Source organism: Lytechinus pictus, chromosome 6, assembly GCF_037042905.1.
Source record: "Lytechinus pictus isolate F3 Inbred chromosome 6, Lp3.0, whole genome shotgun sequence".
NCBI lineage: Eukaryota > Metazoa > Echinodermata > Echinoidea > Temnopleuroida > Toxopneustidae > Lytechinus > Lytechinus pictus.
This window is the reverse complement of record NC_087250.1, coordinates 2,583,110-2,608,417: the sequence shown is the minus strand read 5'-3', so window position 1 is coordinate 2,608,417 and position 25,308 is coordinate 2,583,110. Positions and strand designations below refer to the sequence as shown.

Sequence of the window (25,308 nt, the reverse complement as noted above, 5' to 3'; positions counted from 1 at the left end):
GTATAACTGAGGCCAACTCCTGCCCCAAACTGTTCTCGTTCATTTACTCTTGTATTTCTTCTATTGTTGTCATTGTTTTCTCTCTATTTACTACCTCATGCACATGTTTCGACTTTTGATATAAAGACCGTGTGTGTGTGTGTTATTAGACTGTTAACCTTGACTCATTGAATATGTTTATCTCATTGCAACTATACATTAATTATTTAGTTCCGCGGGGCCTTAGAAACTAGTAATGTAGAAAAATAAATGATCCGAAATATTGACATTTGGACAATTTTATACGTTCATTATTATCTACTTCCACAAGGCCTTGAAACAATTTTTTATTAAAGAACGTATAATACTCTAAACAATAATATATTTTTGGGGGGTAACCTTTGCCGTTGGAAATCTCTTACCTTTTATTGGGCTTGGTAAATTTTCAGTGAGCAAAATGTCAATTCATTTACCTCTGAGGTAGGCTTTTTTTTTGGGGGGGGGCATTTGGAACCAGTTTACTTTAAGAGATTGACCAACCCTCCCCACAAATAGAATAGTTTTTTTTTATTTGTTCTTGTTATCTATATAATATAAATATATACTAAAAAAAAATTATGTGTGGCCCTAACCCCTTTTGCAACCAAACTGAAATGGACCTAACCCCTTTTTGAAAAAAGGTGATTTTTCTATGCCATATTAGTTCACTTTTTTAATGGGATTTTGAACTTTTCCTTGGTATCATCTTATAGAGCTACAAAAATCTATACATTGAGACATAAAAATCAAATTTGATGAAAAATGGACCTAACCCCTTTTGCAAGTGAGCTCTTCATATATGAATTGTTTAATGTCTTTTTTTCGTTAGGTCCTTCTGATGATTCCTGGCGGTTTGGTCAGGTAGGTATATCATCATCTCATCGTTATAAAGCTGTCATTGAAGCTACACGAGGTGATGGTGTACAGGGAGATATCGCTATTGATGATGTCGAGATTATTAGAGGGGCGTGTCCACCACCAGGTCAGTTTCTCAATTCTATTCATTTCGTTTCATCAAATGCAAAAAGAAAGTGTCTTATTTGTCTAAAGATCAATACTGCAGTGATTACATAAGTACATTTAGAGATTGTATGAACAGTTGAAATTATTAATCCTTTTTAAATTGGTTAATCTTGAATATAAGTACTAACGATTTGGTAAAGATAAAACCAGGAAAAGCTTGTAATAAGGTGATTCAGTGTATATTTCTATGTAATATTTGGTCATCCCTTCCATCTTATGCCATCCACTTTCAGATACTATGCCCTTTTCAAAGGTTCACCAACTTCCGTCCTCATAACATCATAATTCTCATTCATTATTGCAGGATTCTGCGATTTCCAAAATGATCTCTGTGGCTGGTCCCAGGAGGTAGTCCAGGACCAGTGGGATTGGCTTAGAACATCTGGGGGAACAGACAGTCCTAACACAGGACCGCAGGTAGACCACACCTATGGAACAGGGGAAGGTATATGGATGATGTCATCTGTATTTTATTTTTATTTATTTATTTCATTTGTCTTCTTTACCCACGGTAGCCTGTTCAGTGATTGAAACACTGTTGTCAACTAAGGCCCTGCGCAATACATGTATACATACATATTACCCTAAATAAATATTTGTAAAAATTCAACAAAAAAACAATGAATCCTTGAAGCAAACAGTCAATTATTTTAATGAAGCACCGCTCTGAGTCTGTTTCAAACCATGTGAAAAACATTAAAAGCATTCTTATGCTCACTGCCTTTCAATTTAAAGAACTCCATCCAATAACAAGGAACTACAGAACCATATTATCAATGACAATATGGAAATAGTTATAAAAGAATATATTATTCTCGTCTAAAATAGTACATTCTTTAAGTTTCTTAAAAAAATCTGCATAATGTAAATGCAAATCCGTCAATATGTAGACTATTCAAAATGGTAGATTCTTTGTGACGTGACATACAATGTGTCATTTCAGGTTTTTACATATATTTTGAGAGCTCCTTTGTGACGTCATCCGATCTTGGACAGTCAGCCATCTTAAATAGTGAACATTTCAGTCCTGTAGACTCTGCTTGCCTCAGCTTCTGGTACTATATGTATGGAGATGGTAAGTAATTATGACGTTGTAAACATATACAATTTACTGTGTGATTCTACTTTATCTGTTCAAATCACATGATTATAAGCTTGGCGAACCTAATTAGCCTCATCTTCTGCAATGCCTCAAACGGTTCCATGACATTGATTTCGCTCCCGCAACAATTGCTCTGATGGAAAATCTGCATGTTAAACCAAACAAATCTAACCTCCAAAATTAAATAAACCATAATCATAGTTTTAGCATTACTATTAACCACAAACTTCATTACAATCCTGACTCTAACCCTATGCCCTCTAAGAGGACTGGCGCAGGAGCAAACGTCATGTCACCGTCTCAAATATCATATTCCATAATAGGGTGAAAAATATACCCATAATACACGTATCAAGGGTATATGGACTTTTCTTTTCTTCATTTTATAATTTATTTCTACCCTTTACATCGTATGCATGACTTGTACATCGCCCGCTTGGTGAAAAATAACCCTTTATGTGTTTCTTTTTTGGTATCATGCAGCATACAGTATGTAACTTAAAACGGCCGTGCCCCTCGCCTTCCAACCTGGCTCAAAATCAATTTTTATCACTCCCTTATTTATTTCCTTTACCTACTCTTCTTAGATGTTGGTGATCTCGAGGCTTGGATGGACTATACTTCCGGTCAACCAAGGAAGAATCTTTGGTCTAAGGAAGGAGAGGAATATTTTGCATGGATGAATGTTAAAATAGATCTCAACAGTCAGAGTGAATTTAGGGTAAGCACGTTATTCCTTAACAAACTTATCATCTTAATCAAATATGATGTTTATGGTTTTACCTAATGGGTGTTTCATAAAGCTGTTCATAAGTTAAGAGCGACTTTAAGAACGACTGGTAATCATTTCTTGTGGTAAATGGTATATACCAAAATGTTCATTGGCGATGGCTTAGCGCGTAAGAAAGGATCACAAGCCGTTCGTAAAGTCGCTCTTAACCTACAAACAGCTTTATGAAACGGCACCCTGGTATGAGAGGGTGTCAGTACTTCTTGACAGAGAATGAATGAAAATAAACTCTCTTCAATAATCATTCTACCATCTCAAAGAAATGTGCGATGACCTATATCTCTTTTTAAAAAAGTCCATATGTTCGAGATTTTCAATTCGGAGGATATTTTTTAAATGTGTATGTTCTCCATTTATACACACTGTATATGCAGACACTGCTGTGTAGTTACTCAAAATCAAACCTTGGTTTAGAAAATGTACTTCCAGACTATTCAGTATTAATTTGACACATCCTTGGAATGCTAGTTTCTTTCATTTAACATTCATTGCATGATCATGATATATCCCACTCTACATTTCATTATTTATACATTATAGTAAATTAAACAAAAGGTACCCCCAAAAAAGTAGTTTGAGATTAACCAGGGCTATAAACGTTGGCTGAATCAATACCGCAAATGGTTACCATTATGTCAGACACTGCTGTGTAGTTACTCAAAATCAAACCTTGGTTTAGAAAATGTACTTCCAGACTATTCAGTATTAATTTGACACATCCTTGGAATGCTAGTTTCTTTCATTTAACATTCATTGCATGATCATGATATATCCCACTCTACATTTCAGTATTTATACATTATAGTAAATTAAACAACAGGTACCCCCAAAAAAGTAGTTTGAGATTAACCAGGGCTATAAACGTTGGCTGAATCAATACCGCAAATGGTTACCATTATGTCAGGTTATAGCGATGAAGACTATTATTCATTCAGTCTTTGTTAAAACAAGTAAGATGAAGAAAAAGGAATATGACGCGAAAACTTTACCACTTAATAAATGGTTTCCTTTGAATAAAAGTTATGCATGTGACATAATAACTTCATTGCGCCCTCCCTCTGAGGATATCGGAAAACGTGTAAATGGAGTTATCAGAGATGCGCAACCTGTCAATCACCAATGCATGCAAGGCAATGGAACTGACCTCTAAGATGGCGGCGCAATGATGTTAACGCACAAGGTCTATGGCCATAAAATATAAAGCAAAACTCTGATTTTTTTCATAAATTTTCGTTTGGGTTTATTGAATTACCATAAATAATCTTTATATTGAATTTCTTATTACACAGATCCAACTTTCAGCTGTAGCACGAGTGGTTGGAGATCAGGGTGACATTGCAGTAGACGACTTAGACATTGAAATGAAAGGATGTTCAGATATTGGAACAGCGCCCCCAATGACCACAACTAAACCAACTGCCGGTAACGACTCACCTCATGATGGCTAAATAAAGTATTGTTTGACAATTGAAAACGGGTATATCACCTGTCAAGACAATAACAAGCATCTGGCACGTGCGTTATTAGGTGTAGTTGTTACAAAATCCAGTTCATTGTATGATGATCTTTTTAGATGGATGTCTGCAATTACCTGTCATTGATATGTTATTATAATAATTGTAATAATTTCAATGCTTTGTTTTCCTATTCATAAACCATTATTTTCATTGGAGGGCTTAATTACTTTCATGAATCATATTTCTTATATGTAAACCATGTTTTTCTTTAAATCATAATTTTCTTAAAATGTACTTTGATCCTTGTTGAGCGCTTAGCAAAGTGTTATCCAGATAGGCGGCGGAAGGGGGGGGGACGTGTCCCCCCTAAATTTGAGGTGATGGGACGATCCCCCACTAAATTTTTGGTTGATAACCTTTTTTTTTTTTGCTTGTCAATTTTGTTTCCTGTGTCCCTGAAATTTTTGGTTGATAACCTTTTTTTTTTTTTTCCTTGTCAAAATATGTTTGCGGTCCCCCCTAGAATTTTGGGCTTCCGCCACCAATGGTTATCCATCATAACTGCAGGACAAATATTAATCTTTTAAAACATTCACATCTAAATTGTTTACTGCATGGACTTCGAGTTCCAACTTTACCACTAACAGGTGTTTAGCATCAAAGTATTTAACCTACTTGAAGTCACATTTACCCTAATCTGATTACATTGTTTCATAATTTCATCTTCACTATAGCTCCTGTGCAATCTATCTGTAACTTTGAGGTGGATTGGTGTGACTTCACAGTCTTGACGCCGACCTCACTCGCCTGGAATCGAGGATATGGCAAACGATCATCATATAGTGGACCATCAGTCGACCACACCCTAGGGAGTACCTCAGGTAAGCTGCGATACGCCACCCCGACACCAGCGATAAATCCCCAGGGAGTAGCGATGACGGTAGTTGTTACTATGATTGTGGTGATGATGGAGATAGCGTTTGCGGTATGTTGATGTTGGTGACTGTAATATTTATGTCATTGGCAGTGAAGTTAGTTTTTATGGTGTGGGTGTGATAACGATGATATCGACGAGGAGGATGATGGTGATAATTATGATGATGATTTTGATGATGATGATGATGATGATGATGTTTAAGATGATTACATTAACGATGGTGATGTTTTTTTTTATGCGATGATGAGGATAGAGGTGATGTTGAAGACGATAATATTGATGATAATAAAATTAAGATGATGAGACGATTGCGATAATTCTAAAAGAAGGACAATTGATTTGTTGTCATTCTAAAAGGATGATAATAATTAAAGGAACATTAATGTCGGCTCCAATGATACCAATATTCATTTTATTCAATCATTGAATAAGTTCGAACTTTTCGCTTTAAACACAATCTGACATATCTCTTCAGCTTTTGCTCTATCATTCTGCATGTTTGTTAACCATTTTTAATAGGATACTATGTATATCTGGATACCTCTACTGGTGGCAGCGGGGACTATGCCCAGCTTATATCAGGGACAATAACGCCAAGCTCTGGTGGCGTCTGCCTATTATGGTGGTATAACATGAACGGACCTGATATCAATAAGTTAGAGGTTTGGAAGTATGAATCAATCAAGGAATGGGTAAGGGCTGGGCACCAGGGACCGGACTGGAAGCAAGGACAGCTCTTCTTCACAGGCAGCTTCAGGGTGAGTTGCAACACCATTTTAAAATTTCACTCCGTAAATTGGCAATGACATTTAGATCTCATAACCTACATAATGAAAGAAAATTGCTAGATCAAATTAATTGATAGATTGAACAGCTTATTCCTCACTGGCAGCTTCAGAAAAAGTTTTGACACCATATCAAATTTTCCTCCCCAAATTTGCAATCAAATTTAGATAATATAACCTACATTAATTGAATTTCGAAAAAGAGAAAGATGGCCACATCAAAACAAATAATGAAAACAAGTCTTCTTCACAGCTTCAGAATATTTTTTTAATCATTTTTGTCAAATTCCACCCCGCGATTTGGCAATGACTTTTTACCCTATAACCGCCATGCATTTAGTTTAGAAAAAGAAAAATGGTCACATCGGTATAATTGATAAAACCGGTATCAGGACAACTACCCCCTGGACAATCACCCCCCGGACAACTACCCCCCGGACAATTACCCCCCGAGGACAATTACCCCCCGGACAATTACCCCCCGGACAATTACCCCCTGAGGACAACTACCCCCCGAGGACAATTACCCCCCGGACAATTACCCCCCGGACAATTACCCCCCGGACAACTACCCCCCGGACAATTACCCCCCGGACAATTACCCCCCGGACAATTACCCCCCGGACAACTACCCCCGGACAATTACCCCCCGGACAATTACCCCCCCGACAACTACCCCCGGACAATTACCCCCCCCGGACAACTACCCCCCGGACAACTACCCCCGGACAATTACCCCCGGACAATTACCCCCCGGACACGGCCAACTACCCCCTGGACAATTACCCCCTAGACAAAGGGAGTGCACAGAGTCATACGTCGGCCGTACGTTTGACGTAAGAAGTACTCAAGGCATTCTCGAGTATCTTGGCATCAAACGTACGCCGTAAGAAAGCTGTGAAATTGAGTTCCATCCATAGGCGGATCCAGGGGGGGCCGAGGGGCCCGCCCCCCCCCCCCCCCTATCGGCAGAGCAAAAAAATGAAAAAAAAGGGGGAAAGAAAGAAAAATAGAAAAAGAAGGGGAAAGAAAGGAGGAAAAATAAGAGGTAAAATAAGAGGGAGACGAGTGGAAAAAAAAGGTCAGGGGATGACTTGGAAAATGATTAAAAAATATATTTCATGTCACTATATTAATTTATTTGCTCGCGCTTCGCGCTCGCATAGCCTGTTCGATGAGATACACATCTTGCTAAATAGGCTGATATGTAGCTTAAAATGTCAAGTTTCGAAGTCGATATTACAAAGCATATTTCAGCTCGGACATTATTCATAATTTTGTTTGATTTACAAACTGATTTTTAAGTGCTCTGTTTAATGTCCGTTTTATGGTGTGAATAGAACTTGCAGCTTGCGCTATGCGCTCGCATTATTTCATTTGCCAAATTATATAACAAACTACTTAAAACCCCCCTTTTATGACAGTTTACCAAAAAATTCGTCTCACGATTTGCGCTCGCATTTTTGGTAAAAATATATCAAATCCTATTCATGATTACAAAAGAGCTTAAAATATCCAGTTTTCAGGCCTCAGTGTCAACACATTTTACTCACTCATTTAGGCTTATTGCATAAATAAATATGATAATAAAATTTTCATGAATTCTTAATGACTAAATTGTCCCTTTTCAGAAAAGAATATCGACAATATCACAGTTTCATATGTTTCATATTGCGCTTAGGAAGAGGAATAAGAAAGTTAACATCATATTCATATGATGACAAAATGTCCTTAGACCTAGAATATCCAGGTCCTAGGTCAAAATAATAATGAAGATATCAGCTCGCGCTTCACACTCGCATCATTTATTAAGTGCTTTCCACATCCACTTCACAATTTCCATACACAATGCTTTAGATAGAGCTCAAATTCACCATTTTCATACCGGAATATCAAGTATTTTCCGCTCGCGCTTCGCGCTCGCATTGCTTTTTCGATGAGATTAATATCTTGCTCAATATAGGCTGATATGGAGCTTAAAATATCAAGTTTCGAAGTCAATATACAAAAAAATTTCATCTCGGATATCGAGCTTTCATTATTTTTAAATTTACAAATTGATTTTTCAAGTGCTCTGTAAAATGTCCGGTTTATGGTCTAAATATTAATATTTTCAGCTCACGGTGCTCGGTCGCATTATTTGATTTGCATAGGCCTACTTCTTTATAAATTCTTACAAACCGTCCTTAAAATGCACCTTAAACGAATTGTATACTATCATGATTGCCAATTTGTATAGAAAAAACACTGTATTTGATTATGTCATATTGTTTACAATTTAGTAAATTTGGTAATTGATTTCCTTCTTTAATGTTAAATTGCTTTCACCCAAGAATAATACACACAAAAACACCTTGTAATTTACGAGGTGTTCTTGTGTGTATTATCTTTGCATAAAGTTTTTTAGCTTACTGTATTAAGTTATAAAGCCACATCTTAATCTGGAATGTGCACCAATTGTTTCATAATTCTTAGCTTCTTGTTAGTTGAACTGTTTTAAAATAACATATTTATAGGTCTACTTGACAGTGTTAGTGTTGATAGTTGCGTTATCGACTTTCAATATTTCTACCTATAAAGGTGTCTTTTTTACGTTTTATCTTTTTGCCTGATTCTTACCTGAAATTAAACCCAAAATAAATATTAAAAAAAATCAGATCAGTTGGAATCAGAGATATTCAGCATTTGTGATTATTATGACTAATCGTGTTCAATTGTTCTATGAAAACTTAGAATGAGGGCCAGTTTACAAATTTTCTGATGTATATATGCATAGCCAAACGGGAGGTTTCGGATGCAAGCCCCCCCCCCCCATTTTTCATGATGCAGAAGGCGCCGCTAAACAAATACAAAAAAAGGAAAAAATAAGAAAGTGAGAGAACAGGAGAAAGAGCAATATAAAAGAGAAAGAAAAAGTTATTAACTTAAGATAAAGGAGAAAATATTTCAGAAACCTGTGCCACCGACCAAAACTTACAATGGGTCCCGCTTAATTCTAACATTGATGCTGGAGAGAAGGGGGGATTTTCTGAAGGTAATTGTCTGGGGGGTAATTGTCCGGGGGGTAGTTGTCCGGGGGTAGTTGTCCGGGGGGTAATTGTCCTCGGGGGGTAGTTGTCCTCGGGGGGTAATTGTCCGGGGGGTAGTTGTCCTCGGGGGGTAGTTGTCCTCGGGGGGTAATTGTCCGGGGGGTAATTGTCCGGGGGGTAATTGTCCTCGGGGGGTAATTGTCCGGGGGGTAGTTGTCCGGGGGGTGATTGTCCAGGGGGTAGTTGTCCTAGAACCGATAAAACCAGCTCATCCTCAATTGCTGCTTGAGGGTAAGCCCTAAAACCGTTTTAAATTTCACTCTGCAAATTGGCATAATTATGATATCTCAAACGCTACAAAAAAATACAGTATCTGAAAATCGCCTTACAATGAATGTTACACAAGCAAAGAAAAAAAACATGACAGATGAGTATGAATCAAGATGATTTTTTTTTTCATGGAACTAATGATCCGGATGGGGTCTTAAAAATTGTCAGCAATGCATTTATCACAAGTTCTGACTATCTCGGTAAAAGCTTTAATTCTAATTCCTGAGAAAAACCAGCCTCTGACTGCTACTTTGGAAAATGACAAAATTTACATTTTGGAAAGCATTATGAAGTGGTGCCCAGTGGCCCATTTCATTAAACCTGCCTAAACTGCCTAAACTGCCAAATCAAACCGTAAAGCGAGATCAGGTCAAAACGCTGGCCAGCAAGCAAGCAATACACTCTGACCAAAGACACCGTAAAGATCTTAACTCAGGGCCAAGCCCTTCACAACCCTTTAATGGACATAAGATTGGCCTGGCCCACTCCCCAAGGAAAGACAGACGCCATTCTATAGACAACGGACCTAGCGCAATGGCAGAAGACCCCACACTTAATGCCCATCCTGTCGAGGCGCTAGATGCAGAAAGAAAAGGTGAAATCAACATCCCCTCAAAAATGGACTTCGAGACAACTGTGACCGAAGATGATGATGCAGTTCTTCTTGACTCGCCCACCTCTACACCAACCACCACCAGCAGACTGAACCATACATATGCTAATATAGTAAAAACTAATATGCCTGATTCTGTAGGACAAAATATTTCTGCTTCACCAAGAGCGACAGACAATAGTGGACCTCGTACCCAGAATATCCCCAATCCTGCATCTGCACCTTTACCTGATGCTGACAGTGCAGAAAAACGACAAGACCAGGTTTTTCGGCATGGCAGAGCATCCCACGCCACTTACCTAAACATTATGGCAGTCATAACCAGGGCAGCAATGGCATCATTGGCGGTGTTACAAACCCCCAACATATGGAATCAGACAGGGACACAGTTTCTCATGCAAGCACACCTCCACAACATCTCTTATCACATAAGGCTGCTGAACCTTCACAAACAGCACCTGCTCCCAGCCACCGATCCTCAGTCAAGCTATGCTCCTTCAATGTACGTGGAATAGCTTCGTCTCAGTTCTACTTATATGATCTTCTTTGTACTTGTGACATTATCTGCATACAAGAACACTGGCTACATGAACTCTCTCTTGGTAGGTTAACAGAAATTAGTCAGAATCATTTGGTATTAAGTAAGTCCTCTTGTCGTCCTGCAGAGACTGTAGTCTCTCGCCGTGGCCATGGTGGTCTTGCGATTTTCTATAGCAAGAATTTAGAGCCATATACCTCCATTATTCCAACTACCTCTGAAAGACTTATTGGAATGAAGTTGAAATCTCATGGAAGCCTCAAGGATCTAGTCATCATGAGCGTATACATGCCTACTGGCAACTCCACAGACATGACCACAGAATACATATCTGTACTAGACGAACTGACTCACATCCTACAGTCTTTGAATCCGAAAACAGAGGTCGTCATACTTGGAGATTTTAATGTAGATCTCCTCCGCCCTGCTAAGCATCACAGACTACCAGCCAAGGCCCTAAAAGAGTTCATGGAAGAGCATAACTTCAGTTGTCTGAACACCCTGCTTCATATTCCTGGAGTCTACACTTATTCCAGTGATGATGGATGCACGAAGTCTAACCTCGATCTTGTCTTGGTCAAAACTCCTAGTGAACACTGTTTCAAAGAGTTTCACATCTGCAACGAGGAACCAAAAAACACATCAGATCACCTCCCTGTTGGAGTGACCTACTTTCACACTTGCAGCGACCCCAGCTTAGTAACCCCTCGACATGAGCCCAGTGAAATGCCCTATGGCAAGAAACTGTCGAAACTCAGAGTACATTGGGATAAATTAGATTCTACAAGTACCGAAAGACTTTACACACAACCTCTGGAGGCTCAGTGTAGGAAAATCTGGGCGCAACACAAAGACAAAGCCAGAATTCTACAGCCAGATACTGCAGAACGGCTCCTTGATACAATCTGTAGTGTCATGGTACAGACGTCTACTTCAAACCTACCTCACTCCCTCTCTAGTACTCCAAGGAACAGGAAACCAGAATGGAACAAAGATGTTGACAAGTCGTATGTAAAAATGAAGGTCAATTGGAAGAGTTGGAAAGATCAGGGTCGCCCTCGGAGTAAGGAAAATACGGCTTGGATTTCCTACAAAAAATCAAAGAATATGTTCAGACGGTCACTCCGGCAAAGCAGGCAACAAAGTCGTAACGAGATTATAAAAGAAGTGGAATCTTCAAAGGATGACAACCCCCTTCTCTTCAGCAAACTTGTTAAGCAGCACAGATCCCCCAGCAACATCAGGACAGAAACAGACTCTCTTATTGTCTCCGATAAGAAGCATACAGGACAACAACTCCTTGAAGGATGGGAGCAATACTTCCGTGCTCTTTCCAACCCTGATCCCTGCCCTCCCTGCCAGGTGGATGAGGAAGTAACTCAGGCAGAAGTTTTACTCGAAGGAACTCAACTGCATGTCACATCTTCGCAGCTGAACATCGCCATTGCCCAGCTAAAATCCGGCAAAGCAGGAGGCATAGACCAGATCTCCCCTGAACATGTAAAGTTTTCCGGACCAATCACTCGTCTTGTTCTTGTGCAGATTTACAACTCAATCCTATTCCACTGTCACATACCGTCCAACTTCAAGACCAGCTTAATCCTTCCAATTCATAAAGGAAAGGGGAAATCTCCCACTGATCCTTCGAACTACAGGGGTATATCTCTCACTACTGTGTTCTGCAAGATCTTAGAACTCCTCATTAAGCCAGAATTAGAAGAGGCTCTTCATAAGTCAAACATACCTCATGAGCTTCAAAGTGGATTCCAGGAAGGTCACTCATGTCTACTGGTAGCGGCTACATTGAATCTCATCATCGAAAGCAACAAGAAGCAAACATTCATTGCATATCTGGACGCCGCCAAAGCTTTCGATACAGTCTGGCACAATGGTCTTCTCCTCAAGCTATACAAGGCTGGTGTTCGGGGCAATCTCTGGCTTGTTATAAGGAGATTGTATGAAGATCTTAGCTCTGCTGTGTGGTGGAAAGGCAGAATAAGTGAAAGCTTTCCTGTGAAGCAAGGTGTAAGACAAGGAGGAATTCTTTCCCCCCTACTCTATTTGGCCTTCATCGATGGTCTGATCAACAGCCTCCAGTCGTCGGGCCTCGGAGCTTTCACCCAGTCCATATACACAGGCATTCTTGTACTCGCAGATGACGTTGCACTAGTGGCTACCTCCGCAAAAGAACTGAACAGTATGCTTCAACTTGTCTTCGACTATTCCTGCAGGTGGCGCTATACCATCAATCCGTCTAAGAGTGCCGTCATCATCACTGGTTCTGGTCCCCAGACCTCAGAGGCATGGCAATTTGGTTCTTGTACCATACCTCTCGTAGACAAGCACCCTCATCTGGGTATCACCCGTTCCTCACACAAACTTGATGCTACTTCCAAGATGATATCTACCGGCAACAAGACTCTCTATGCTCTTACTGGTGTGGGAGCATTCCGTATGGGACTCACCCCCGCAGTCATGGCATCACTCTGGGAGAGATATTGCATACCTAGGATGCTGTATGGTTCAGAGGTCATCCACCTGACGAAGGCAGCCCTAGATCGCCTAGATAGGGCCCAAATATCCCTATTTAAAACCCTACTAGGTCTTCCTCGCTCTACTGCCAATGAATCAGTCCATATCCTCACTGGCCTCCCGGCGGTATCTGATATCGTAGCCATCCAACGCCTCAGACTTCTGGGGAAGCTGGTGAACCTCGACCCCTGCAGGCTAGAGTATCGTCTTCTTCTTCATGTTATGTGCCAGCACCCCAGCTCCAAGACTGTCCAAATGTTCCAATCCCTCATCAACAAGTACGACCTACCCTCCTTCAATGATCTTCTCAACTCCCCTATACAGTACAAACAATGGAAGAGACTCATCTCTACAGCCGTTCTTGACTACAGGGAGGAAGAAACCCAAGCGGCTCTAGCAGCCAAATCCTCACTTCAGCTGCTTAGTCACCTAGACTGCGCCCAGAGGACAACTCTGCTCCCGTCAAAGCTAAACTCTCATAGTCATCGCCAAGCCTTATCCCTGAAGAGTCAACTTCTTTGTGGTGTCTATGCTACCAACACACGTCTCACCAAGATTGGAAGGCGTCATGATAGCACATGCTATTGCAATATCAAGGATGAGACTGTAACCCACCTTATAGGAGAATGCACCCTCTATACGGATGAAAGGAAAAGGTTCCTCACCAACCTTCCTCCCTACCTCCAACATGATCTTGCCATAACTCCTGTGTCACAAGTCGCAGCAGCTGTTACGAACGTTGTACTTCTTGGATTGGACACTAATGGAACTAGTATATCTGTTGCCTCAGCTCCCCAACTTCATTACTACTCTCTTAATTTCTTGCATGAGCTTCATGTTAAACGTTCTCTGTTGGTGAACAACAACTAGACAGTCTGGTGATACACTTTATTCCAATCTCCTCCTGAGCCTTGCTCTTTTGTTTCTATATGTATTTATCAAACCACTTTTTCTGCGTATCCACTGGATCTCGCAGTTCTCCAGGACTGGAGGAAATCAACAGAAGAAGAAGAAGAAGATTACAAATTTTTAATAACAGTTACAAGCTACTGAAATCCATCGTTCTGGTTGGCAGTTAGTAAGTATACGCCTATGAAATAAAAGTTATGCATTCGTTATTGTACCAAATCCTTAAGAAACAGGACCAAGATCTTCCGTAGCCTATGCAAAAGTATAACAGATACCAATTCACCAATCTTAATGAATGAGTGAACGATTTACTAAATTAAGGTTTTTCGCTCCTTTCGAGTTTCGAAATAAATGTGGTCTATTTTTATTTCACTTCATTTATTCTAAAGGCTGATTTCCAAGGTTATAGATCAAGCGGAGACAGAGGAGAAATAGCAATTGATGACATCTCATTCAGTAGTGGAAATTGCCCTCCACAAAGTAAGTCTGAACTAATTATCCACAGCTTGCAACATGTAGCAATTTAAATGCTTCTGATCCTCAAGGTTTTTATTTTTCAATGGATTTTCTAGAAATACAAAATGCCATGTTCTTATGAGAATTGTTTAAGGATTCCACTAATAGAAGAACGAAATATACAGCCGCAACTACTGATATATTCCCAATACAGTGAATGATTGCATTTTTCTTTATCGTTTGCGTTGCTTCACTTGAAAAAAATCAGAACGTGTAAGGTGGCGCCATTTTGACGCCCATTAAATGATATTTTATGAGAAAATATACAAAAGTAGTAGCCAAGGGAAACTCCACATAGACTCACGCTGTGTCTTTGTAACGCTTGATCCATTATTTCAGATCACCTTTATAAAGAACCGATTTTAAGAAACTAAAATTAATGAATGAATATCGTTAGGTGAAGTGATTTGCTTGAATGAATATTGTCCAAATAAGAACGGTGCTAATCACATGATGGTTTACACGACGGGTTAGCAAAATTATTGTAATACATGTTTGGAATGAGTCTCTGATTTTAAGCAAGAAGCGACAACACATTAGTTAGTAGCACCTACGGGTATTTCTCTCATACATATTAATGCTTGCCCATCTCTATTTAATAACATCCTAAATACAATTTTTTATTGTTTTACTCTAGGATATTGTGATTTTGAGCATGGTGATTGGTGTGGATTTGATCAGGATTACAATGATCAAGGAGATTGGAATGTTGGACCTAATGGTTTCAGCTCCTTGGCCCTAACCTATGGACCTGATACAGATCACACATATGGAACAAATCTAGGTAAATGCAGTTCGAGATGCATTCCGAAGGAAATGACTTTTTGTTTTAACTTAAAGAGGAGTGACTTCAAAGGTCATTACCACCACGTTCATCGGAACGTTTGTTAAGCACACTTTGTTTTATGGATACTGGAAACTGTTTTAATCTCATTTATCCAAAGATACTTGAATGTATACTTGACAAAACTGTACTCCTTGAATATAAATCTCGATATAATCCCATTTTCTCAAAATTGATATTATCAATTAAATGGACAGTCATTTCTGAATTACATACATATTTATTGATGTATATATATATATCATCAAAGTATTATATGTATTGTAGGCCCCTTCCGGCTGGAAAGAACACAGTATCTTACAGTGTGCCCAACTCTGGACTATGTGAAATATTATTCACACTTTTATTAATTCTCAAATTCAACACTGTGGAAATATTTTCACACTGTGGACACACTGGTTTTTCCATAATAGGGCTCCCACATGCTGTTTAACTTAAATCTTGAGGGTTTACTCTCCTCTTGGTTAAGAATACTCTAGTTTTGTAATTGCAAAATTGCCGTGTTATTTAGAGTATAATCCGAACAACATATACACCTCTGATTCAAAATAAAATTTTTGTTGGCACTGGTAAAATTGCCTATATGGCCTGCTTTGTATTTTTTCAACGTCAATATTACGGATCTTATTAATGAGTTATGAATCTTTTACTGGAATTTTGTGAAAATTTTAAATTTGAAACTCACAATTATCTATGGTCGCGACGTTTCACCAACCACTGTTGGCTTCATCAGGCAAATGGAACACCAGCACATCTTTCCAAGTAAAACTGCGTCCAGATCAGTAGACCGTAACGCCACTCGGTTCACCGAAAGTTAGTCACGTGAGAGACGGCTTGAACTTTCCGTAGAGATCTTAATTATTTCGTACTGTTCTATTGTAAGTTAACATATTTCACATTCAAATGAGAATGAAAACACTGTAACTGTGTTATCCTAACTGTCGTTCCCACCCTGTAGGCCATTTCATCTACGTGGACAGTGTTGTGAATAATGTCCAGGCCAAGGTCCGTCTTATATCACCAGTCTACCCGTCCACCTTTCAACGGTGTTTGAGACTGTGGGCTTTCAGAAGTGGAAATAGTCCCCCTCAGTTGACAGCCACAGTGACCATTGGGGATTCATCTTTGACACAGATCTTAAATATCAATGAGGGTGCTGGTGCAAACGTTTGGCTTGTGTATGAAGTATCACTTTCAAGCAGTCTACCTTACACGGTAGGAATCGTATTATAGACTATAATTTGTTAAAGCTTGTTTCATTTTAATTCTCAAAGTAAATGTATTCAATTTATTTTGTTCGTCGAGAATAATTAGGGACGATGCTGGAAATGAAATTTGTTTACATGTATTTCAAATTCATACTCCCGATTCCAAGGTATTGTTTTCCACAAATAGTTCCCAACATATTTCCTATTATCATACTGATCGGGTTAGTTAGGAAAAACATCAGTCCCTAATATTTTTTATGTTTGTACATCGATATGTTATGCTCTTTGTACTTTGTTATGTTGGTGAAAAGTTGAAATGAAATACTTTATTCTTTATTAGTTATCAATTTTCAAGAATCGTTATCGTTATGTTGCTTTGCATTATTATATAACCAAATTAATACACCAATTAACCCCACTTATCAGATTGTTTTTGAGGCGACTGTTGGTTCTGAAGGAGTTCTTGCCCTTGATGACATCGACTTGAACAAAGACTACTGCTCTCCAGTCGGGTCATGTGATTTTGAATATGACACGTGCACCTATTGGAATGAGCCTTCTAACGACGATTTTGATTGGATAAGATGGAGTGGACAAACCCCGTCTTTGAATTCAGGGCCAGATACTGATCATTCTACGGGAACACCCGCAGGTACAAAACTTTATCTTTGGAATGGATGTACAATCATGGCTATGTTATGGGAGTTTGAATCATGAAATATAGTTCCTTCTTAAGTAATAACATTTTCATTAGGTACTGACTTTCAAATATGCCCACGCTTGCCTTTAATATCCGATTTTTTTTTTTTTTTTCCTTGCGCATCACTTTATTTGCTGGATAAATGGGATTCACAAACAATTGTTTCAATTCAAACGTTTATTTTGTCATAACTACTAGAAATTGCCACCAATTGTGTATACTAGTAATGTCTTGTAGAGTCTCGTAACGTAAGATACAAGGTTTTGGCACGGACAGAGAACAAGTAGGCTTCTACTCTCACCTGATCAGGCTCATCTGCGAGAGATACTGATAGAATGGTGAAGATAGGGGCTTAACTAATTACATTCCTTGTTTTTCTTCCTCTTTAGGCGTTTACATGTACATTGACTCCGCCGCACCACGCCAAAATGGTGATAATGCTATATTGATTTCCCCATCTGTTGAGGGAACAAAGTGCCTCTCCATCTGGTACTATGTGGATGGCGCCGTCGGAGCTCTCCTCGAAGTGATCACAGATGATAACGTGATATGGAATCAACCAGGATCTTCGACTGGTGCATATTGGTTGCATGCAACAGTCTCGACGAGTTCAGCTAGTCCATCGTACATGGTATGTAGGGTAAAAAAAGGGGGGTAAACTCTAAGCTTATTAGATGGTTCATTGACCTATTGATTATTTGAATGATTGAAATACAGTTCGGTTAGTTGGTCAATCGATGAATTGATTGGCTGGTTATTAATTAGTTATTTAGTAGTTGGTTAGCTTGTTGGTTGGTTAATTGGTCATTAAGTAGTTGGTTGTTAGTTGATTGGTATTAGATGCATAGATCGACCTATTGATCATTTGAATGGTTAATTGACTACTAGGGTAGGTTGTTTGGTTAGTGGGTTTACGATGTTAGATGGTTTGCTGACTCAATTTTGAATGCTTTATTCAGAGTTTGGTTGTTTGGAGCATTGACGGAACGATTGGAAGATTTGTTAAATACATATAGTTGCTTTTGATTGGTTCATTGATTGATTGATTGATTGATTATTTTGTGCTTGATTGGTTTACTGAATTGATACCTTATTGATTGCCGAGTAATTGATTTATTGATTGATCGACTATTTGATTATGAAAAGGACATTTTCAATAATATGATATTTTCGGATGGATGATTGATTGGTGGATTGACTGATTGATCATTCCACTATTTTTATGATCGAATAAATTAATGGTGTTTTCCGTTTAGAAATGTTTACAACCCGAAGTGGTAATAGTTTTCTTGAAAATGTCCCCCATCTGTAGCAGCAAACTGACATACGCTTGGTATAAAAAGGTGTATGATATTTTATCTCCTTCCTGAAGGTTCGCATCAAAGGTAGTGTTGGGACGCCCTCTCAGAGTGACATTGCTATAGATGATATCAGCATCTTCGATGGCCCCTGCGCAGGGGCTACTAACCCACCACCATGTCAGTTCTACTGTGATAATGGTGCGTGTTTGAAGGATGCTACCTTGGTCTGTAACTTCAATGATGATTGTGGGGACAGCAGCGATGAGTTCAACTGCGGTAAGAATAATATAAATTTCATGAAACAATCGTGTGTTTGAATTCAAAGTATTGTCAATCTTATTTGTTTGTAAGATTTATGAGTGATCTAGTATATTTGAATTAGTTGAGACCCTTTTGAAATAATAAGATCACTTTGTATTCGCATGCATCCTTTTCTCAAACAATGCTTACAATTTGGAAATATTTCGCTATTCAATGGCCGACATTATCATTTTAAACAAATATATTTTTATTGTATGCGCAGATGTTCTAATACAAAGTCAGCCACATGTAGATGCCCCTTCCCCAACCCCACAAAAAACGACAAAACAAAACAAAAATACCAGCCTGTAAAAAATGCTGTTAAAAATTTTAAGCACGTTGTTTAAGCCTGTCATTCTAACAACTACTGTTTGACATTTTATACAACACTTAAGAATTATTTAAACCACTGCTTCAATATTTTAAACAACAGTTTATTTTTTTTCAAACAACTGCTTAATTTTTTTAACAACTGTTTAAACAACTTGTTTAAACTATTTAAACAAGTTGTTTAAAAAGTTTAAACAATTAGAAACAAACAATATGATTTTTTTTAATGTGCATGGCATGTCATATTGGTAATCTGGAGTATTTGTTATCCAACACAGGCACGTGTGATTTCGAGTCGGATTGGTGTAATTATACTGATACTAGTATAGGCAGTATGATATGGCAGAGAGGTAAAGGGTCTACATCAACAACTGGCACAGGTCCATCTAAAGATCATACTACAGATTCCGTTGAGGGTGAGTATATGAGAAAAACATATAAAGTAAATAATAATAATCACGAAGATAAGTATTTAAAAGAATTGCACAATGAATATGTAACAGAACATGTTTGTATACTTGTGGGATTGAGGCATGCTTCTCATTACTATTACTTATGATTTTGCTTAGATGTCGTGGATAAATAGTGTTGCAATTAAATCCATTTTAGGTTTGAAATTTAATAATATAATGATTAGCTGTAATGAAAAGTACAACAGTATACTATTTTTTACGAAGAGAGCAATTAGCAATCGATGGAAAAATCGTGTATCAAAACATCTCATCGCAATTTTTTTTTTTTTTTTAATCTTATCTGTTAATATTTTTTCGAGTAAGTCTTTATTCAATTTCTCTCCACAAATCATACAATAAAATGACAAATGCATGTAGTACATAACATACAGTACTGTATAAAAAGAAAAAAAATGACATAGGCCTAGTGCCTCGATCCATCAATGTTTATAATAAACTTTAATATGTTGTTACATATTCATGGTGCGTTCTTTGCCTGTATTCATTTTTGGTTTCTAACATGCTGCCGTGATTGCCTACAAGAGCATCTGCTACATAATTCGAATGTCCCATGTATGTTATGCACTGTGTTATTTCTTTCTCAGGATACTACTTATACATTGATGCTAGCCAGGGATCTAGTTACAGTGAAGCTAGTCTAATGTCCCCTGAAATGAATGAGGCTAGTCCCAGCTGTATTCTCGAGGTCTGGATTCATATGTATGGACAAGGTATTTATGTAATATCGAAATTAGGCGTTTGTTAGTGGCATTACATTCTTTCTACGATTAAATCGATTAAATACATGTAATAGCAAAGATGCCTGAATGGTCACTTGTATTCAATTGGACCATGTCCTTATTGTATGTCGCCCAAGCATGCAGTGGAAGCGCGGTGGTGTAGCGGTTCTGACTCTCGCCTTGTAATCAGAGGGTCGTGTGTTCGAATCCCACCATGGCCTAGCGTCCTTTGGCAAGGCGCCAATCCACAATTTGCCACTCTCCACCCAGGTGTTAAATGGGCACCCCTTAGGATGCGAAAGCCTATGTAGTATGCCTAGCAATTGAGTCTTGGAACTCTTGTTGGAATGCTCCCCAGGGAGTGGAGAAGGTGCATACATTGTATGCAGGCATGCAAGGATCCGATGACCGGGTTAATAATATATCTGTAAAGCGCTTAGAGGCGTCGTTCCGATGTATTATGCACTATGACTATGTAAATGCGGAATATTATTATTATTATTATTGTTTCCTTCAGTGATTTCGTGTTTAATATTTCCTTCAGTGATTACCACAGCTTTTTTAAACTATACCGGTTAACTGTTCCCAGTGGCTGAAGGCTTGTTACATTACCATACCATTTCATAAACCATAGCGTTTGTGCCAAGTACTCGCCGCATTAAATATATTGTGTCTAACCCGACTAGATCCGCCCCCACCCCCTGAATTTCGGTGTTAAAGCGTATCTTTATTTTACTGAGACTTGTGTTATTGATCAATTTCTTAGACATTGGATCTTTTGGTATATACATCGTATCTGGATTAGAGAGTGCTCTTTTGTTTTGGGATGAGAGAACTAATCGAGATGAGTGGTTTAGATCCTCTGTTGGTGTCGGTCGAATCAGGGGAACTTTCCAGGTATATTCACTTTCATTCAACTATTTCTATATTGTTAATTGAGAGATTAATTACGATTGTTTTCAAATGTGCATTCAAGTTTTTTTCACGTGCTTCTAGATCTTCCCACATGTAACTGTTATTAAATTCCTTTCTTATGCATGTTAGGTGGCCCGAGTTATTTGATAACGGGAGAGGGGCAGTACGACCTAAATACATGTAAAAAGTATGCATATAATACATTTTTGATTCAGCTCCAAGTCAATGTAAATTATGCTGTAAAATATGTGAACTTCCCATGGAAATACTTAAATTACACAGGCATTCATGTATGAATATGTTTTGTGATTCCACCACATTTCCATTAAGTTATTTGTATATCTTTTTTTTTTAAGATGTGGATATTAATTTCGATTCAATTCAATTGAACAGTGTTTAAGCGTTTCTGCGGGATTTCCCAAAAGTAAAGATAGGATTTAATCATTCATTAGAAATGATGTTTGCAACAATGTACTAAAGTTAACCCTTTATTTCCTTCATTTTCATTGAAATTATACATAATATTATGATACGTTTCTCTTCTCTTTCTATCTTGTAGATTCAAGTCCTTGCCCAAAGATCATTTGATGTTATAGGAGACATTGCAATTGACGACATCACTTTCCGGGATTGTGGATTTCCAGGTAAGATAAACCCCCACAGAATTAAAGACTCTCATGTAAAATATAAACAAAACAAAAACCTCCGATTCATAATGTTCAAACCAACAGGGTTTATGCTATTGATGCTGCTACACAATGAATTTCTTGTTCTCGTCTGCGGGGTTAAAAGAAGGGAAGTGTAGAATATCCGAAATTCTTATTGCATTTGAACCAGTGTGAACTTTTACCAATTAACGCAATTTTGCCTAATTTTTTCGGATTTATTGAAAACACCGTCTTCTTGTCTTTGTGTCAGCCAACTTGTCGGTAATTTTGCAATTAAAGCTAACATACGTTATTGTCAACCTCGAAATAAAATAGAAAATTTATCTCGTTGAGAAAATCCTTGAAACTAATTAATTGTCAGCAATCTGCTGAAGCGGGGTTATTTTGTTCACTATAACTTGAGTAACTAGCTTACAGTTTTGGAGGATGCGCCACTGAAACTTTTCAACGGATAAAGGCAGTCATAAAAATAGACTTAAATCTTACTCATAACCAAGCAACAAAGGATTGGAATTGAGTTTAAAGGGGAATGAAAACTTTGGAACAAGTAGGCTTGTGTCGAAACAAAAAATCAAAGAAACAGATCAACGAAAGTTTTAAAAAAAAATCGGACAAATAATTAAGTTATAAATTAAATTAAGTTATGAGCATTTGAATATTGCAATCACTAATGCTTTGGAGATCCTCTCATTGGCAATGCGACAAGGATGGTGATGTCACATGTGAACAACTTTCCCTTTGATGGACTATAAAATACTCTCAAAATGTATATTTCTGCTCTTATGGTGATACAAACTCTTTATCCATCATGTATTCTTTAAAAATCTGTATTACATGCCCTCCTACAGAAAGAACACATGATCTACTGATATGATAAAAGAGGATATTTAAGTGAAATATATACTAAACTAATGGGAGTGTTGTTCACAAGTGACATCACACATCTTTGTCACATTGCCAATGTGAGGATCTCCATAGCATTAGTAATCGCAATATCTAAATGCTCATAACTTTCTCATTAATTGTCCGATTTTTCTCAAACTTTCGTCGACCTGTTTCTTTGATTTTTCTGTTTTCACACAAACTCTCTTGTTCTTAAGGTTTCATTCTTCTTTAAGTGTTGTGCTAAACTCATAAATTGCATAAAATGTTTAAAACTAATATTTTTTTAATATGTTAGATCCTCCTCCAGAGGGTTGCACATCAGATGAGTTTACATGTGCCAATCTGAGATGCATAGCTACAGACCGAGTATGTGATCTCACAGACGACTGTGGGGACATGTCGGATGAAATCAATTGCGGTAAATCATTTTAGATTTATACAAAGTTTATCTATTCCATATTCCATATATATCTAAACTGAATATTGAAAAAAGTAATAGAATTCCATAAATTCAGTCAACAACAGTACACATTATGATTTGGTTATGATAGTTAAGACGAGACAAGTGCACATGAATGCATTCTAAAACGAACAATAGGATATTTTTTTTATGTTTGCGGGAGCGATTATATGTGGCCATTGACTCGAAAGGCTGGTGTCTTCTGCCATTTAAGAATGAAACACACCAACGGAATATGGATCGAGATTTTCAACTACATTGATTCTCACGCATGATAGGCATTTACACCCCGGATACACAAGTGGAAGCCGGTTAATCGCTGATTGGATTTTATAATACATAGGTGAAAGAATATACATACAGATAACATCGCTATGAAAGTAAACTCTTCGTTTTTACACACTCATAATTATTTTATAAAAAACATATCACGATTAGTTTTGTCATTTACATTTATTTCAAAAAGATTTTTTAAAGGTATTATGATTTCTTGGATATTGTTTTTGATACGCACGAGCTGGCTGCATGTGATATATCCACAATTATATAATAAAACCAAAAAAAAAACATGTCTGCAAGTACGAATATAAATTATTGAGGTTTTTTCAATTTTTATTTTGCAACCTGTATTTCTTTTCTTAACCGTTACCGGTATCACATTTGTGACAATCGCAATGATTATTTGATTATTAATAACATCTGATTATTGCTACTTCCATGAATTGATATTGTGTATTCCTAGATATTTTATCACCATTGAATATGTTTTAATGATTATTTATCGTTGTTTTTGCCGTTTTTCTTCGATGTATTTCACAATGATAGAAACATATGAGCGATGTAGTTTTGAGAACGGAATTTGTAGTTGGACTCAGCTAACTAACGATGAATATGACTGGAGGTATTTCTCTGGTATTACACGTACCCCATGGACTGGGCCAGCCAGAGATCACACCACTGGTCTTCCTGCAGGTAAGAATTCACTTTTTTTCATTATTCTTTTTTTCCCCCTTTGTTTTATTTTGTTTATATTAATAATAATAATAATAATAACGGTATATTTACCTAGGGAAGCCACTTCAGTTCCGAAAATTGCCCTGCTATTATTATTGCCCGGCTAAGCTAGGCTACCTATTCACAATGCACACAGCTTTTTGGAAATTACTTCTTGCCGGTACCCATTTTCCTCACCTAGGTCGAGTGCAGAACATTGTGGATGAATACATTGCTGAAGGAAATTAGACCATGGCTGGGATTTGAACCCACGACTCTCTGATTCAAAGTCCGGAGACTAATCCACTGGGCCACGACGCTCCGTTTAATTATGTTTGATTGTTTAGTTTTGTTGTTGTTATTATAAAATACTAACAAGACCTTAAGAGAATGATACCTTTTTAATATCTTTCGACAACTGCCAAGGAATCATGGTTTTTATTACATTCTTACTCCAGTGCAACTTTGTTTTTAAAGTTCTACTATGACGTTCACCCAATCAGATTTTTAATTTTCCAATACCAAATTCATTTTGATATTTTTTTTCGTTGTTTAATTTTATTTAATCATTGTATTATTATAAAATACATTATAGAATAATACATTTCATCTTTCAACAACTGCCAAGGAGTCAAGGTTTTAGTCTTTACTATTGTGCAAAATTGTCTTTAGAGTTCTACATCTACTATGACGTTCACCCAATCAGATTTTTTACTTTTACAAAACCAAAATGGTGTCATGTCCTTCGTAAAAGATCTTCTGCAATGTGATCTTGGTGTACTTGTTTGGACGCTCATTTTCCAATCAGAGGGTTGTAGGTTCGAATCCCATCAATGGACTGTTATGCAAGAAATTTACCAACATTGTGCTACACTAAACCCTGGTGTGATGAAATGGTTTACTTCTAAGGTTTAAATTGCTTAAAGAACCTTA

At 37.8% G+C, this 25,308-nt stretch overlaps 2 protein-coding genes across 2 annotated transcripts in view; both read left to right on the top strand.

The window, feature by feature from the left end:
* LOC129263573 (MAM and LDL-receptor class A domain-containing protein 2-like) overlaps positions 1-23,612 on the top strand; it is a 156,310-nt gene extending 132,698 nt beyond the window's left edge. The window contains exons 81-98 of the mRNA XM_064100623.1: positions 848-1,000; positions 1,346-1,486; positions 1,985-2,116; positions 2,731-2,864; positions 4,223-4,355; positions 5,125-5,271; positions 5,847-6,085; positions 14,453-14,543; positions 15,217-15,363; positions 16,382-16,638; positions 17,058-17,283; positions 17,721-17,962; positions 18,704-18,908; positions 19,541-19,678; positions 20,320-20,445; positions 21,221-21,351; positions 21,929-22,013; positions 23,218-23,612. Coding sequence (XP_063956693.1) covers positions 848-1,000; positions 1,346-1,486; positions 1,985-2,116; positions 2,731-2,864; positions 4,223-4,355; positions 5,125-5,271; positions 5,847-6,085; positions 14,453-14,543; positions 15,217-15,363; positions 16,382-16,638; positions 17,058-17,283; positions 17,721-17,962; positions 18,704-18,908; positions 19,541-19,678; positions 20,320-20,445; positions 21,221-21,351; positions 21,929-22,013; positions 23,218-23,354 — 2,864 coding nt within the window. The 3' untranslated portion in view covers positions 23,355-23,612. The remainder of the gene's footprint in view (positions 1-847; positions 1,001-1,345; positions 1,487-1,984; positions 2,117-2,730; positions 2,865-4,222; positions 4,356-5,124; positions 5,272-5,846; positions 6,086-14,452; positions 14,544-15,216; positions 15,364-16,381; positions 16,639-17,057; positions 17,284-17,720; positions 17,963-18,703; positions 18,909-19,540; positions 19,679-20,319; positions 20,446-21,220; positions 21,352-21,928; positions 22,014-23,217) is intronic.
* Positions 23,613-24,200: 588 nt separating this feature from the next.
* LOC129263574 (MAM and LDL-receptor class A domain-containing protein 1-like) overlaps positions 24,201-25,308 on the top strand; it is a 66,558-nt gene continuing 65,450 nt past the window's right edge. The window contains exon 1 of the mRNA XM_064100622.1: positions 24,201-24,354. Coding sequence (XP_063956692.1) covers positions 24,201-24,354 — 154 coding nt within the window. The remainder of the gene's footprint in view (positions 24,355-25,308) is intronic.